Consider the following 13,683-nt stretch of genomic DNA (forward strand, 5'->3'; position numbering starts at 1 on the left):
GGTATAGAGGAAACCTGAAAGCCTCTGCTAGGGTCCTACTAATTTGAGAAGAGGTTTTATTCATATGAAAAAAGATATTTTTCAACAAATGGCAGTATTTTTAAATGGTATGAGCCCCAAGGCTAAAATTCTTTTTAAAAAGTAAAGAAAATGACATCTTAGATCTTCAGAAAGTTTTAATTGGCTTTAATATGTTGCAGTAATATTCCTATTATTCCAGTTATCTGCAGAATAGAATGTTTCAGTTAATTAAACATACTGGTTAATAAAGACTTGCCCTATTTATCATATACAGATTATAAATTTCAAAAACTATACTATTAAAGATCACATGGGACATAATTTACTCTTTCTGTGCTAATTCAGAAGGCACTTGGGGATATTCCAGGGCACCACAAAGAAAATAAAAGGAGAAGAATCTGAAGAGCAGCTCACAAGGCTTTCATGAATGTTACAGTACTTAAACTCAAAATGAATCCTGTGAGATCGATACTATTGCTGTTTGACAGATAAAGAAGCTAAGACTGGAATGACACACGTCCTCAGGGCCATACAATGGCAGGGCTAGGACATGATTCCAAATTCCAGTAGCCTCTACCATCAATGTGTGTGACTCCAACAAAGTTCCTACAAATGGATGGAGAGTTTCTAGTAAATCAATTTTAATGATATACTATATAAAAACTATAAATCTAAGCAATACTATTTTTGAAAATTATATTTAAAATAGAAAAATAAAAGAGCTCTGGAGACCTAATCTCTCTATGGTACCTATAGATGGTAAAAATTACAGAATTGGCAATAATTAAATCGAGTTATTAGAACAATAGGCCAACACTATTGGAGGATGTAGGTGACTATTGATGTCATCAAAAGTGCTACCCATGGTATGGTGGTAGTCCAGAAGCAATCTTCAAGACAGGTGACAGTGAAGGCAGATACCAGCTCAAAGTGATACCTACACTGTGTAAAATCATTTCTCCTTTGTGAGATAGTCCCTGAGAATAATGAGATCTGAAGTATAGTAGAGTACACTTTTCTCTTAAGTGTCACTTCTCTGAAACCGCAAGACTGCAACACTGCCATTCCCGCCAGGAAAGAGAACTTTCTCCAAACCATTTCTGAAACTTCTAGGGCTTGAACAGAGCATTCACACCTCAATGCTAGACACAGTGAGTATTCAGAATAAAAAGGTTGGACCCTGAGGTCATACTCACTTGGGTTCATCCTTAGATAACCTTAAACCAAGTCTCAGTTTTTTTCATCTATAAAATGAGAATAAGAAAATAATACCTACTTATGTGGGGAGGTTTGTGTTTCCTTCCCAGCCTCCCAACACAAAAGCCTTATTCTACCCTCTGATTCATTTTAGGGTTTAACCCTCCCTCTACTCTCTGCATAAGCCACATGATCATACAGGGAATTTGCAGAACTGTTTTCAAGAGCAAGTATTGTCTCTACAGTCAGGGGAATTGGCTAACTCATATTTCCAGAGTCACCTCAACATCACTGCATCATGGAAGTTTCTCCTGATCATGTCCTATTCCACCCCTTAACAAGTGCTTCTCCTCTGCCTCTGTACGCCTTGTATCTGCCATACTTGGCTCTTATGACACTATTGGATGTGTTTTCTGGCTTTCTACTAGGCCATGAACTCAACTCTTTGAACCCCTGGGACCCAACTGACTGACTAGCTCCTGGTAGTCTCCACAGGATTTGGTTGAGTAAATGGATAAAAGAGCACCAGTTTCCATCCTCTGGAGGCCTAGGCCCTGAGCGTTCAGTATTATTTGTAAGGCCTGGAAATTATACAGTAATTGCTGTGTTCATCCTTACTTGGTTTATATTCCCAATGAAGAATTCACTTTCCAGGCTTGCTCCCCTCCCCCCAAATAATTACATCAGAAAGCCTTAGCTGGGTGAAAGTTTTTACTCCCGTGGGGCACTCATGCCTGGCTCCTTAAGCAGTAGGAACACATTCAGCAGGACAGCCAGCAGGCGCTGGAGAGATAGCATGAGAAACGCATCTACTGCCACTTGCAATCTGCAGGCTGCACCACTTTCTTCACCCCCAGAATAAACCTTGTGCTTAAGGGAGATGCCTGAAGTCACAAAAGAGAAACTTGCAGACAGTTCTGCCTCCCTTCCCCCAGGATTTGACCATCCAGGATCTCAGGGAGCACAGGGATACAGGGGGCCCTCTGCTCCCACTTAACTTCCTGACAGGCACATTAATTCATTGTGTTGAACTTGTGTTCCCTATCAGAGGAGAAGGCCTTCAGGATTGTCACTTTCAGAGAGCTCTGACTATTTTAGTGTAAAAAAAAAAAATACTACTAAATATTTTTAGTCCATGTAAAAATACAAAGTAGAACTCACTGTGCTCCCAGAACTACATGGTAATTTGTCCTGAGGTGGGAAATGACTTTGTGTAGTCAGGACTACTCTGTTCTTGGGACACAATGCTTTTCAATTTAAAAGTCATCGTTGCTGCAGTTAAAAAAAAAAAGAAAGAAAGAAAACAAAACAAAATAAAATAAAACCCTCAGTGGAATATAACAGCAAATGCTTATTTCTCGCTCACTTTTCATGTCAGCAGATGTAGAGATGCTTCGGCTGGTTCTGCTCATTCTTCCACATAGACTAAAAGAGCAGCTCCTACTGGGGATTTTCCATCTAGTGACAGAGAGGAAGTGCAAGAGAGCTGGTGAGACCTTGTGATGCCTCTTGAAGCTCTACTGGGAGGTGGCATACGCACATTTGCTCACATTTGATTAAACAAAGCAGGTCCTGTGGCCAAGGCCAAAGTCTTTGGGGCTGAAATGTGTAAAGCTCTTACAAGGAAGTGGGTAGAGTACACTGCAGAACAGCACAGCACACAGCTAGTTCATGAACACCGTCAGGGCCTGGATGGAGGTCCAGATACATACTGTACCTTACAGAGCAGAGATTCTGGAGAGAAAATGAGCCAGAGTTATCAGTCTCTTCAAATGAAGGTCGAAAATAAAACCACTGGTGATTCTACTGTCTGCCTCTTTGATTGCTGCTTTATGACGTGATTCCCACACATCTGTTTCCCGTTCCTGTTTACAGGAGATGATGGAACACAGACTCATCCTGAGAACAGCAGCCAAGAAAACCGAATCAAGGCTCGCTGCCTCTCCTGCACATCCGTGGTTCTGAAGGCTGTCTGGGGACTCTTGATCGTCTTGTCAGTGTCATCATCTTGGGTTGGAACAACACAGATTGTAAAAATTACTTATAAGAACTTCTACTGTCCATTTTTCATGACGTGGTTTTCAACAAACTGGAACATTATGTTTTTCCCAGTCTATTATTCTGGTCATCTGGCCACTGCTCAAGAAAAGCAATCCCCAATGAAAAAATTCAGGTAAGTTTTATGTTAAATGGACAATAGGAGATGTTTTAAGAGAATTCCATGGAAATATGCATAATTGTATCTCTTGGAATGTAAGCTGAATTGACTTGGGGCGTGTGGAGAGACAGGATCTGAGTTTGGTAATGAATACATGACCTCCAGGAAACAGAATCATTCCCCCTAAAAAAAAAAAAAAAATCGCTGAGGGTCTGCAACATGCCAGGCACTGTGCTGATGCTTTTGTATATCTTACCTTATGTACTCGTCACTGGTGGTAATACCTGCCTTTTACAGTGGTGCTATGCTCGCCATTTTAACACTAATGCAAACAGGTTTAGCAAGGTTAAATGACTTGTCCAAGGCCACGCACTTATAAATAATGGAACCCAGATTTCAACTGAGATCTATTTATCTCTGAGAGTCATGTTTTAAACGAACACCTAGTGTCTCAAGCCCAGAAGAAAAGAAAAAGAAAAAAAGCTGTATTAACAAGATTAATTGAAAAATATTTGCTCTGTGTTCTGGACACTATGCTGCCTAAGCAGATGAAATGACCTCATTTCATACATGGCCCTGGAGTAGATTGAAAGATGCCGTTCTTTGTTGGCTAGGAGAACAGGGGCGCTTGTCTGTTGGTTTTCCAGCCATGAACTTGGTAGTACCATGGTTCTAGTGGTTGCTCGGTGCTAAACCTGGCTTCTGCAGCCCCATCTTGGAGAGCCCTGGAAACTGGCAGGCCAATGTCCACCAGCCCTGCACAGCACTCAAGGAAAGCCAAAGCTGCGTTTGGGTCAAAGTTCCTTTGCTAACGGACAGCTTCTTGGAAAGGAACAGCCCAGTGTTAAAGAATAACTTCCAAGACAGTAGCTCTGATCACCAAGAAAAAACACTAGTCGGGACCTCACTGGATGGCAGTGGGAGAGAAACAGTTCTCCACACTAGCTTATTGTTCCTTGGCCGAACAATCAATTTGTCTTGTGGGAGCCCAAAGAAACTTTCTGTCTTGCCCCTGTGCCTAATGAAAGAAGGAATGACTGCTATAATTGGTGCATTATAAGACTATTCTAAAAAGCTTCATAAACTGTGGAGGCTGTGTCTTCAATTTCCGTTTTCTATCACCAGCTTGGAAGTGCCTGGGAATATTAAAGTCACACTGAGTGGATTTTCCACGTGTGTCCATGAAAGTTCAATTCTAATTAAAGAAAAAAATTTTTTTTAATATTTTCTGGTTTTGAGGGGAAAAAAAAAGCCTTCTACTTGTTTGTGATTGTCAAAGATACTTGGAATTTGATTCCCATTGACATAGACATGATCTTGGGGTGTAAGTTCTTTTTTAATAATAGCATTTAATAAACAATTGCAGGGGACATGATGATCAGACTAAAATTCTCCCTCTTTGAAAATACGTGCATTACCCATGGCAGGAGGGCTCTGCTGGAATTCTCCTATGGTTTAGATACACAGGTTGATACGAACAATGAAAGTTTAATATGGGAAGTAGTACCTCAGAGCACGTCAGAGCAAGCCAAGTCGGTTTTATTTAAGACAACTCATTTACAAGAGGCGGCTGCTGACAGAAATGTTTTGGAAATAAGCTTCATCTTTACCTCATCTCCCATGATGGACTGACACTGAATTTAGCAAAATCTGTGATTTGGGACACCTCCAACTGTTAGTGCCAGTAGAGTGAAGTTGACCATGTCTAAAACCGAATCGAAGAGCTTTGATTGTCAAACAGAAAACATTGTCTTTGAAGGGACTGTTCTCCAGGGCCTCCTCCATAGGAGAAGTACTTAGTACCAGAAGATTCTGAGATCCCTGATCTTTTTGTTCCCTGTAGACTCATTAACACCTTCTGCCAAGAAGGCACTCCCCAAAGCTCTGAGGGCAGAACAATGGGAAAACGGAGTTAGTGTATCAGACTAGAAACAGAATTTGTCCCACAGCGTCAGACCCTCTGACTAGTTTCTCCTTTTCTCTTGAATGATATGAAAGCATTTCCAGTTCTTATCACTAACATCAAAAGAATTTTTCATAAAGTATTAAATCTAGATGGTAACAATTGTCCATTTGGAAGTAGTTTTTGATACTTTGATCCTTCCATTTATATACTATGAAGAGAATTCAATTGCCTCAGGTGAATTTGAAATTTAAGAAGAAAAATATTATATGCCACAGTTTGAATAGGGGTGTTTTCTTAAGGAAAAAAAATCTCTAGAAAGCGTGAAACTAGAGCCAAAGATATATTTGTCTATGTCAGGTACCTATGAAATGTGCTTACAATGTCATCCGACATCCAGAAATAGCTGAATAACCAGTAGCTGCTATAATGATGGTGAGCATAATTAAATTATTGGTGTCTCCCAACTTCTAAACTTCAGTCCAAGTTTTGCCACCTGTCAATGCTGACTCTGGTCTAGAAATCCTGATCTCATCATCCCAAGAAGAGACCCACTGTTATTTGCTTCTCCATAGAAATCTATTCTTTTTTTGGAAATTTTGCATTTCTTAGCAGTTTAATACTTAAGTAGCATAAGGTTCTACACAGGTGACCTGGCATTTGAATGGAGAGCATTTTTAATTCTTGCAACAGCAGCGATAAATGGTGAGAAAGTTGACAGTGAGAGAAGGAAAAAAAAGGGGAACAATGAGGTAGGCAATGCCTGGAGGACAGGGCTAGCCAGGAGAAAAGTACAGTCTCTGCGGGGAGAGTGGGGGGCGCTCTCCCTCTCAGCAGTGCTTTGCCTGGGGGGCTCTCCCTGTCCATCTGCTGCTACTGGTCTTCCCTGGGGGGTCAGATCGTTCACTTGCATGCATACCAAGTGTTTGCTTGAGAACACTCAACCCACCATGATGGTGTACTCCGGGGAAGAACAACCATCACTGCCTGGCTAGGGCCGGTGATAAGAAATTCTTTAATCAGAAATGGGTTTGTTACAGTCTTTCATAAATGTGTATTTTAAAAGGCATTTAGTAGTTGTAGATGTCAGGATAAACCCACAACTGTCAACTCCGGCCCTCGCTGGCAGACTTTCATGCAGCAGATCCCTTTGAAAGTACAGAATATGAAACCTGTGCCCAGGATGTTCTGTGAACACTGCTGCTTGTTCTGTGTGTGGCTCTGATTCCAAGTATCTTTATGGCTATAGGGTTTGGGAGAGGCCATCTATTGTCCTGTGTGTGTGAACACATGTAATTTCTGTTTCCTTTACTAAGGCTTTGTGCCTACGTGATTTGGTCCCTTCACTAAAGTTCTGTCTCTTTCCAGTTAAAATTTACCTTTGGGAAATCACATTTTCATTTTCGAAAAATCCTTCTCTTTGGTTGTCTCCCACGTGAAAGTGAACGACTACACGGTTTCAGTGTGCGCGCGTTGCATTTTTAACCGTCCTGGAATGGCTGGCCTGTAACTCCCAGCATTCTAGGCTGCTTGGGCACAGTGTTTACCATGGGATGCTATTGAAGGCCATCCCCCTATGCTTAGAGACTCACCATTGTGTCATTTCCTTCTCCCTGTGGTCCTCCTGGGGCGTAAAGGGGCGTCAGGCATGGCACGCAAACATTGGCTGGAGATGACTTTGGTTTGCAATATTTTGAGGCACAATTATTTCTTTTCAGGAAAAGCTGGAAGAGAAGCCAGTGCTAGTACGATCTAGAGCCATGTAAATGGATTTCGTTATAGATGTGTAAACATTATTAGAACTTGTTGGTTTGAACAAGATTTTTATACTGCTCTTGAAAATACAGGGCCTGGCTCGTTGTATAGTTGCCCAGTAGGTGGTTACACGTTTATGAACAACTGAGTGAAAAAAATAAAGCTGAATTCTCCCAGTGGCAAGCTTATTTTTAGTTTATGGTGAAATAAGCAGCTACTCTATCACTTCCTTTGTTGTCTATCCATATCACTAGCTTGAACATTTTGTTTAAAATGGCCCTTTGGGCTAAATAATCAATTTAGTCAGAAATCAAACAAATGAATGATTTAACCAAAGTGACTATTTTTACACAATGAATTCAGATAATTCCTCCAAAGGGGCCAAATGTGTGTATATAACAAAGTTATATTTTGTTGAGTTTTGTTTTTATTTTATTTTACTTTATTTTTTACTATTTTGAGGTTATGACAGAAGCTTTCTTTGTTTTGTTTTTTTCTGCCTTAAAATGCTAGAGAAAAAAGAAATTCATCTAACTGGGCAAATATATTAGAAAGAGACTTAGTGCCTTAGGAATAGTAACCTCTCAAGCTGTGAGTGGCTTTACATGATATGTGAAGCCGCAAGTTGTCTGTAGCCTTTTCAAACAGTAGCATCATACTGATGCTGCTGCATTAGCCCACTGGGAAAAAACCTTCTCTTTTAACAACTAGTAATTCCAGCAAACACTTGTTTCTGTATTTTTCCAGCGTCGCTGAGAATGTTCAGCAACAGCAGAATGTCTGCCCCAGTCATGTTGAGAGCATATGTGGGTTAGGAGAGGCCTAGGCTAACTCTGTGCCGGGCGGATGTGGGCTCTTTTCCATGGAACCCTTTGTGGTCTGTAGATGGCAGGACTGGGTTTGGTATGTTCTACAGATGACTGATGAGTCTTGAGTGTTTGTGCTCTTGCCTGAGAATGGCTGTCGAGAGTTAGGCAACACGAGATGTGTCACAAATAGTACCTGACTCTTCACCTCTTTTTCTTTCCTAGGGAATGCAGTCGGATTTTTGGGGAAGATGGTCTGACGTTGAAGCTCTTTCTTAAAAGAACTGCTCCCTTTTCTATTCTATGGACTTTGACTAACTACCTGTATTTACTGGCTTTAAAGAAGCTGACAGCCACGGATGTGTCTGCTCTGTTCTGTTGTAACAAAGCGTTTGTCTTCTTGCTGTCATGGATCGTGCTGAAAGACAGGTTCATGGGAGTGAGGGTAATAGCACACTTGATTCAATGCGTGAGGCGGCCCTTAATCATGACTCCTTGGCATCAGGAGAGCTGTTTTGTGTCATGAAGTGTCTGTAAAACGTTCCCATTGGTTCTAAGCACAAGTCGGAATTTGAAGGTTTATAAGGATGCCCAGGCAATTACAACCTCATGAAAGGATAAAGAGATTTCCTCTGAGCAGTGGGCAGCTTCCAACAGGAGGCACCAAAACAGACAGGGAAAAGAAGTACTTATTTAGAATTAACAGTGTAATCAACTCCTTCTGTCCTCAGGAAAGAAGGGTCTGAGAAAACTAGCCACAGTAACAATTCTGATTTGATTTTTTTCAATCAACATATGTTAAGACAACTCCCTCATGTTTTCCCCCCAGAGATGGATTTAATTAATATTAGTGTAAGTAGATAAGATTACTAAATAGTAATTAAAGTCACTGGTAATGGTACAGTGTTGTTAAAAGTGGCTATATGTCTATGTGACTAATCTGGAAATGGAACTTAAAGCAATAGCTTGTAGTTTTGGATACAAATTAATTGAATTGCATTAAACTAACACCAACTACTTCAGTTCTGAGTTTACTCCTTTCAGAAATAATTTTTTTAAATGTCTGTGTTTGTTCTATGTTAGCTGGATTGAAAGTCATGCAAATTTAAGGAGCCAGATCTCATTTATATAATGAGATGAAAATACTCAGAAAATAATTCTTTAGAAGGAGGTCTAAATGAATAGCCTTTTCTCAGAAGATAAACATCACATAATTATTGTTCTCTGAAAGAGATATCCAAGATTGGATTTGAAATTTGTTTTGCTATCAAAATATTGCTCTTGTTGGAATGATTACAGGGTCCTTTCTTCCCTAAATGCTGAAATTAATGTCTATAATAGAGAGTTTATGATAACCATTAACCTTATTTTTTTTTAAATAGCAAATTCTGGTTGCATCTTAGGAGAGGCTGCTCAAAAATTCAAGACTAAAGCTTGACATGAACAAGAAGTAGATAGTTATGGTAGAAGACAAGATGAGAAACTCTAAATCGGTCCATGATACTATTAGAATATACCCAGATGTGGTACCACTCTCTGCACTAGCTAATCTTAGATTTGACACCCAATGGGTTTAGCATCATTTTTTTTTATACGTGGAGTGCTGGTGCTGGCTCTCCACCATCAGGTGCCCTGACAAGTGCCTGAGAACAGGGACCTTCCCTGTAGAGTTCAGTGATCCATTCAGGATGGACTACATAACATGTGGGGGCCAGTGCAAAATGAAAATGCAGGGCTTCCTGATAGAAAAATTATTAATAATTTCAAGATGGCAATAGCAGAGCATTACCCCAAGGATAGGGGCCCTATGTATCTGTATAGGTCATATGCCCATGCATCTAGCTCTGCCTCTAACACCTAGAATAATTCAGGGGGAAAAGTAGGGACTCAATAGATATTTGAGGACATAGTGAATAAACTCATGCTTATGAGATCTTTCTCTTTTCTATCTACCACCATCATGGATCACTCATGAGAATTTGGAGGACGTTGTGAGAAGGGGGGGGAAAGAGACATAAGGCTTTTCTGCTTTTTCAGTGGCATCTGAATACAAAAAGGAAACCAATATATTCACTATTAGATTTACCGCTGAGAAAACCGATTGCATTAGACTGAATGAATGCATTTAACTTACTGATGCGAGAGATCATACCGAAAGAGGTTCAATGTTTATTGGAGGTCTTTTAAGGAAAACAAAAACTTAGCTATATAACTTATATTGAAATCACAGAAATATAAGAAATCTGCCTAGAGGCAGATTTCTACAAACCATTGCCATTTTTAAATTGGCACCTGCAGTGGGTCGAATGGGGGCCCCCACTAAGGTGTCCTTGTCCTAATCCCCAGAACCTATGAATGTGGCCTTATTTGGAAAAATGGTCTTTGCAGACATTCTTAACGTAAGGATCTTGCAAAGAAGAGACCATCTTGGATTATCTGGGTGGCCCCTAAATCCAATACCAACTATCTTTGTAAGAGAGACACACAGAAGAGGAGGAGGCAATGTGTCCACAGAGACAGAGATTGGAGTTGATGTGGCCACAAGCCCAGGAAAATGGGGCAGCCACCAGAACCTGTCCGAGGCAAGGAAAGTGTTCTCTCCTAGAGCTGCTGTTGGGAGCACGGCTGTACTGGATTTAAACTTCTGGCCTCCAGAACTGTGAGAGAATAAGTTGTCGTTATTTCTAGTCACCAAGTTTGTGGTAATTTGTTACAGTAGCCTCAGGAAATTAATACAGTATCTGTAAGTAATAAGACTTGATAGAAAAAATATTAAGTAGCCAATAGTAATTGTTGTAAGTATATACATAAAGTAAGACATCATAGATAGCAAAATAGTAAGTATTAATGTCAGGCATGCTTTTCTTTTTAAACGACAGGAAGTACTTTACTTCTCATTATAAAACATTAGGAAGTGTCGAATGCCATGTTTCAGAAACCTGCCCAGGTGTAGTTTTAACGATGCCCATAATCAGGCCATGGAATATGAGAAGCACCAAAATGTATTCAGCATTTTGCCTTTTGACAGTATCAGCAATTCTTTTCCTCCTGACACATATTGAAAACATGTATAATTAGGTCATTGGAGAAATTAAAGGAGGGCAAACAGAATACTGACAATATAAATGCAGCTCTTATTGGCTACATCCATAAATACTCTAAAGAACAGCCTGTATCTGCCACCTGACTTGGACTACTCTTAAAAAAAAAAAAAAAAATTAAAGGGTTGCTTTCAGTCATCAAATTAAAATTAATATTTGCGGCTCATTCTAAGGCTTTAGTAGTTTAGAAAAAGACCTAGTTTGGATTATAATTCTCGTATGTTTAACCTCAAGAATGATCACATTTAAAACAAATATACTTCCTTCCCTACTTCTATTTTTCATGCCTTAAGTTATAATATCAGTAAATATGAATTTATCTGGAGCACTGGTTGGCCAAAATTAGCACTGCTCACATAAAAACTAATTTTGTATTCTGAATAACTTATTATTTTGTTTCCTCTGAATGTTGATTGAATTACGGTGGAAAGGTAATCTGTTACACACTTATTTTTCTATTATGAAATCATTTCAATCAATTCGCCGGTAAACTTTGGTGTGTTAGAAACTTCTTTCATGAGTAGTTGCTTATAGTTGATAAATGATTATCCCATGGAAATTAGTAAACTTTTTTAAAAGATTTTTTTTTTAATTGCAAAAATGTTTGTTTAAGTGATAATCCAGTTCTTGCAGCTTTGAAGATGGGTGTTTTCCCATCTCCAAGACCTTATCTGTGTAGCTAGAGTTCTTAAATTCATGAGAAGCAGAGAAACCACTTTTTAAAAAGTTTTTCCTCAAAGAAAATGAGCTAATGGTTGGGGGTTTTCTTCTCTGTCACTGCTGTCTATTTCCCGCCAATGAAAAGTAAATGTTGGACTAGAAAGTGAAAACCTTCCTTTAAGGTCTTGTCTCCCCTTCATTTTTTATATTATTTATTGAAACTTTCTTTCCTTTTTTAAATTTCCTTGAACATATGAAGAAAATTGGTAGGCGGTAAATGGTTCAGCAGACCCCATTTTTCTTAGCAGATTTAGGAGATGAATTCATGTCCCTTCAGCTTGGCACCCATATATTTTCTAGTTATAATTGTCTCCCTATGCAGTTAACTTCCCAAATTGTGGCGCTTTTGGAGACTTTGCTATATCTACCAAGAACTGACTGGAGTGTGTCAGTTAACGTGAATTTTTCATGGCTTAAACTGCACTTCTCTGAATTCAAATTGGGCTCCAGAGCACTCTAAATCAGGACACTGAAGCTGAGCTGCTACTGATTTGTGCCAATATTACACATTTAGATGAGATTCAAGAAAACCTCTCGTTTCCATCTCGCCTTTGGTTGACATTTATGCAGTAACTGTTCATTCAGGTACAGAGCAGAATCCTCTCTCCGCAAACTTGATGGTTCCTGGAAGAGGCAGCAGAGGGTGCATAGTGAGACTCAGCCCTTTCATCCCCCCCTTGGCAGGAGAATGATTTATGAGTACCAGGGGAGAATGCTGAGTTGTAATGGCTCCAGTTTTATGTCCATGAGGAATCCATAACCCCTTCAACAAGGAGCCATCAATAGGTACACTCTATCCCGCACCACACACACACACACACACACACACACACACACACACACACACACACACTTTAGTCTTTCCTTCTGGCATTTCTTTTCCTCCTTTTCATCTTGATCTCCCATTGAGATCATTTTCAGTTGGATTTTATTCATAGAAAATTTGTTGTATATGTGTGGCCAGGGGTGGGGAAGTGGGAATCTTGGTTTGAGGCTCTGAACCCCTTGTGTCTGACCCATCCTAAGGACTGACCCTCCTCCCCCTCACCCTTGCACAGTATCTGGACAGTTATACACTGCCCACCTCTTTCATTTCTCTCACTTCAATTCCTGCCCAAGTTCTTTGGATCTGAGGTAAACACATGGTTCATCTTCATGGAACCTTAAATGTAACACGTGGATAAATTTAAGAATTCTGTATAGCCATGGTTCCTTGAAAACAGGCTCTAAATATACTCAGAGAGAACAAGGATGGTCATCTGTGCAGGTCTCATTGGTCAAGCCATGAATGTGTGTCCCACCTTCAGCTGCTGGCTGACCTTTAGTCTTGAACGTGAGTACAGCCTGGCTGGCAGCGTAGCTTTGAGACCCTCCACAATAGAGGCTACGGCAGGCTTGGGATTCAAGGGTCCTTGTGAGTCAGTGAAGCTCCTGCGTGCTCCACCCACCTGCAGAAACAGGGTTCACCGCAAGGCAAATTAAGGAAAGATATTAGGGTTACAAAGAGAAAGAGAAGCAATTAAAGGTTCATCTCAGTATCTTGAACCCTAGAAGAGCTGATATTGCTATGAGAATAGTAATTCTGGAAACTATTTGTCAGTGGAAAACACGGTGAATGTGACGAGGCTGGAAACCCTCATGGAAAGAAAAAGGCCGGACTCTGGTGATTTTTGAGGGCCTGAGCCAAAAGAGGGGAAAAAAATGAAGACATAAGAAGACAAAAACAGCGAAAAGCAAGATGCTTTCCTAGCCTTTATCTGTACACACTAGCTCTTTGAGAGGTAAAAGAAGCCTAGCTTTCATGCAGGGTCACAGGTGGTACGGTATATAGCACAGTGAGACCACCAAATGTTTACGTTTATGGCCCTCTTTGGGCTTTAGGAACAGACACGAATGGCCTCGTGATCGCTCTGGTTGGCCCAGAAAGTTGATGCAGAGACTGTTAGAGGAAGGTAGCTGTCTCCTGTCATTCCAGTGGCATGCTGGGATAACGGGCTCAGCATGATGTGAGAGGACGGAGAG

General features: G+C 40.3%; 1 protein-coding gene across 4 annotated transcripts in view; it reads left to right on the plus strand.

Annotated features, from left to right (window-relative positions):
• SLC35F4 (solute carrier family 35 member F4) overlaps positions 1-13,683 on the plus strand; it is a 243,541-nt gene that overhangs the window by 219,968 nt on the left and 9,890 nt on the right. For all 4 annotated transcript variants that reach the window (XM_074327431.1, XM_019725798.2, XM_019725797.2 and 1 more), the window contains exons 3-4: positions 3,094-3,391; positions 8,066-8,285. In XM_074327431.1, the coding sequence (XP_074183532.1) occupies positions 3,094-3,391; positions 8,066-8,285 (518 nt within the window). The remainder of the gene's footprint in view (positions 1-3,093; positions 3,392-8,065; positions 8,286-13,683) is intronic.

This window comes from Rhinolophus sinicus, linkage group LG03 (genome assembly GCF_036562045.2).
Source record: "Rhinolophus sinicus isolate RSC01 linkage group LG03, ASM3656204v1, whole genome shotgun sequence".
NCBI lineage: Eukaryota > Metazoa > Chordata > Mammalia > Chiroptera > Rhinolophidae > Rhinolophus > Rhinolophus sinicus.